The following is a 2,500-nucleotide window of genomic DNA, read 5'->3' on the forward strand; positions in this document are numbered from 1 at the left end:
GCAGCTCATTCTCGAGAAGTTGCAATTTTGTATCGTTCCTCTTCGAAAAGAGTGTCACAAAAGTGTCCCATGCTTCCTTTGGCGTTTTAGCATCCCGAATGTGCTCCAACATTTCTTCTTCTATTGTGGTCTTTAAGGCAAACATTGATTTGCCTGCTTTAATTTTCCACTTCCGCAAGACGCCGTTAGCATCTTCCGCTGCCGGTTGTGTAACTTCACTACCACCGACAACCTCCCACAAGTCTTGACCTTGAAGGTAAGACTCTATACACGTTGCCCACGTGTTATAGTTTTGGTTGTTGAGCTTCTTGATTCCTCCAACAACTTGAAGATCACCCATCGTATCGGCAAGACTTTGACTACATCGAACAAGCTTGAGTGACTACCGTGCAGAGTAATACACTACTCTCGACACAAAGAAGCTCCCTCTCAAGGTTTGTGATAACCCCAGCAATAATCTCAAGAAATCTTTTCTGATGTGGAAAATCAGTCAAAACTGCAACCACAGAGCATACTCGGAAATTCAAGAGACTTTACAACCAATGCTCTACCAAGAACGATCCCTGACCGACTTGGCTCTGATACCAATTGTTGAATAAGAAGAGTATCCAAGATAACTCTAATGATCCCAAGAAGAAGAAAATAGAGCACACTCTTAAAGAAAGCTCACAAAACAAACTAATTAGCAAAGCTTTTCTTATTTAGCTCTAGGCTTTGTTTCTCCTTGGATGATTTACAATGCTTGAGGACTTGGGTATTTATAGCAAACCAAATGAAAGCTACACCACACACTTACTTCACCTACAACATCCACCTACTTCACCTACAACCTCCACTTACTTCACCAACCTCACACACTTACTTCACCAACCTCACACACTTACTTCACCTACAACATCCACCTACTTCACCTACAATTGACATTGATTCTCAACATGTGCTTCAGATGGAAAATTTCCAGCCATCATAGCAAAGAGTTGTTGAAGCTGCTTAGGAGTAAAAGTCATCGATGTTGCTGATGTAAAGGAAGAAGTTGAAGAAGTTGTTGCTTGAACATGGTTGGTTGCTGGTTTTCCCTCCTTACCGCAACCCTTTCCCTTGTTCTTTTTATGGAGATGATGGTCATCGGGATATCCATGGAGCTGGTAGCAAGTCTCCCTGGTGAGGCGGTCCACGTCACAATAATCACAAAGTAGCGGCTTGCGATTCCCTTGGCTACCACGATTGTGCTGATTACCTTGACCACCTTGAACTGCCATGGTTACCCCTTCCACACTTGGTTATGGGATAGCTGCAATTCCACGTTGCTTTTTCTCTTGGTTAACCATTGAAAAAACTTTGAGCACCAAAGGCAATGGCTTTAGAAGCAGAATCTGACCTATCACTGTTGCATATGAATCATCAAGTCCCATTAAAAATTACATAACCTTATTCTGCTCCTCTTTCTCATTACGGTCTTCCATGGTGCCACACGAGCAGTTTTTATGGCTGTCGTAAGAAGATAATTCATCCCATAAACCCTTCAATTGGGAATAATATTCAGACACAGACATCTGATTTTGAGTGAGGCGTGCAATGTCACGCTGAATCTCAAAAATTCGTGGGACAGTGTCTTGCGAAAAACGAGTCTTAAGGTCATCCCAAACAGCATGTGCAGTTTCTGCATAAACCACACTGTTTGATAACCCAGAATTCACAGAATTTAAAATCCACATAAGAACCATGTCATTATAGTGCTGCCAAAGAGAAGCTTTAGTTGCTTTCTTGTCTGACGGCTTCTTCACAGACCCATCAACAAAACCAAATTTGTTCTTTGCGCTAAGGGCAATACGCATTGAACGAGACCATGTGCTATAATTGTTTCCAGTAAGTAGAGTGGAAACAAGATGCATCCCTGGATTATCAGAGTAATGAATATAGAAAGGGCTTGAGGGATCGTTCGACGCCTCAACCGACTTGGAGTCTCCCATGGTAAAAAATGAGACTTTGCTCACAAAAGAAACCGAAGAAAAAAAAAACGAAGAGAAACCAAGGAAACAAAAAAAACGTCCTAGGATCTTGGACGCTCTGATACCATCTTAAGAATGGAATGGCAGAATGAATAATCTTCTATATTGATTCATTAAAATATACAAGTTAGGCTAGAGTTCTTATACAAACTGTAAAGAAACAATCACATCTCGTAATTCCTACAAATCAGCTAAGTAAATATTTTTACAAAGGGAAGGAATAAATCATTGATAGTCAACGATCACCATGCTACCAAATAAGAAGGAAAACATTCATATCATAACATTCTCCTCCATCCCTTCCCGTTTAGAGCCAAAGAAATCGCCTTTGAACGTTCAGTTCCAAGGATGGAGACAAGCCGCAAAAGATTGGAAATCTTGGTCCACCAAATGGCTTCTGTTCACCAATCTACATGGAAGGAGGCTGGTATCTATGAAGCAAACCTTAATTCTACGGACCAAATATGAAGACAAACCGGTTTGGTACACGG

The 2,500-nt window shown here is 41.2% G+C and overlaps 1 protein-coding gene and 1 pseudogene across 1 annotated transcript in view; one reads left to right on the forward strand and one right to left on the reverse strand.

Annotated features, from left to right (window-relative positions):
• Nucleotides 1-2,500, forward strand: part of LOC148697828 (uncharacterized) — a 22,487-nt pseudogene that overhangs the window by 9,675 nt on the left and 10,312 nt on the right.
• The window catches only part of LOC148697829 (uncharacterized), an 8,402-nt gene that overhangs the window by 5,096 nt on the left and 806 nt on the right, over nucleotides 1-2,500 (reverse strand). The window contains exon 2 of the mRNA XM_088690174.1: nucleotides 1-654. This exon is cut by the window's left edge and continues 2,364 nt beyond it. Coding sequence (XP_088546300.1) covers nucleotides 1-340 — 340 coding nt within the window. The 5' untranslated portion in view covers nucleotides 341-654. The remainder of the gene's footprint in view (nucleotides 655-2,500) is intronic.

Source organism: Pyrus communis, chromosome 3 (assembly GCF_041283825.1).
Source record: "Pyrus communis isolate YQ-2024b chromosome 3, ASM4128382v1, whole genome shotgun sequence".
Taxonomy (NCBI): Eukaryota; Viridiplantae; Streptophyta; class Magnoliopsida; order Rosales; family Rosaceae; genus Pyrus; species Pyrus communis.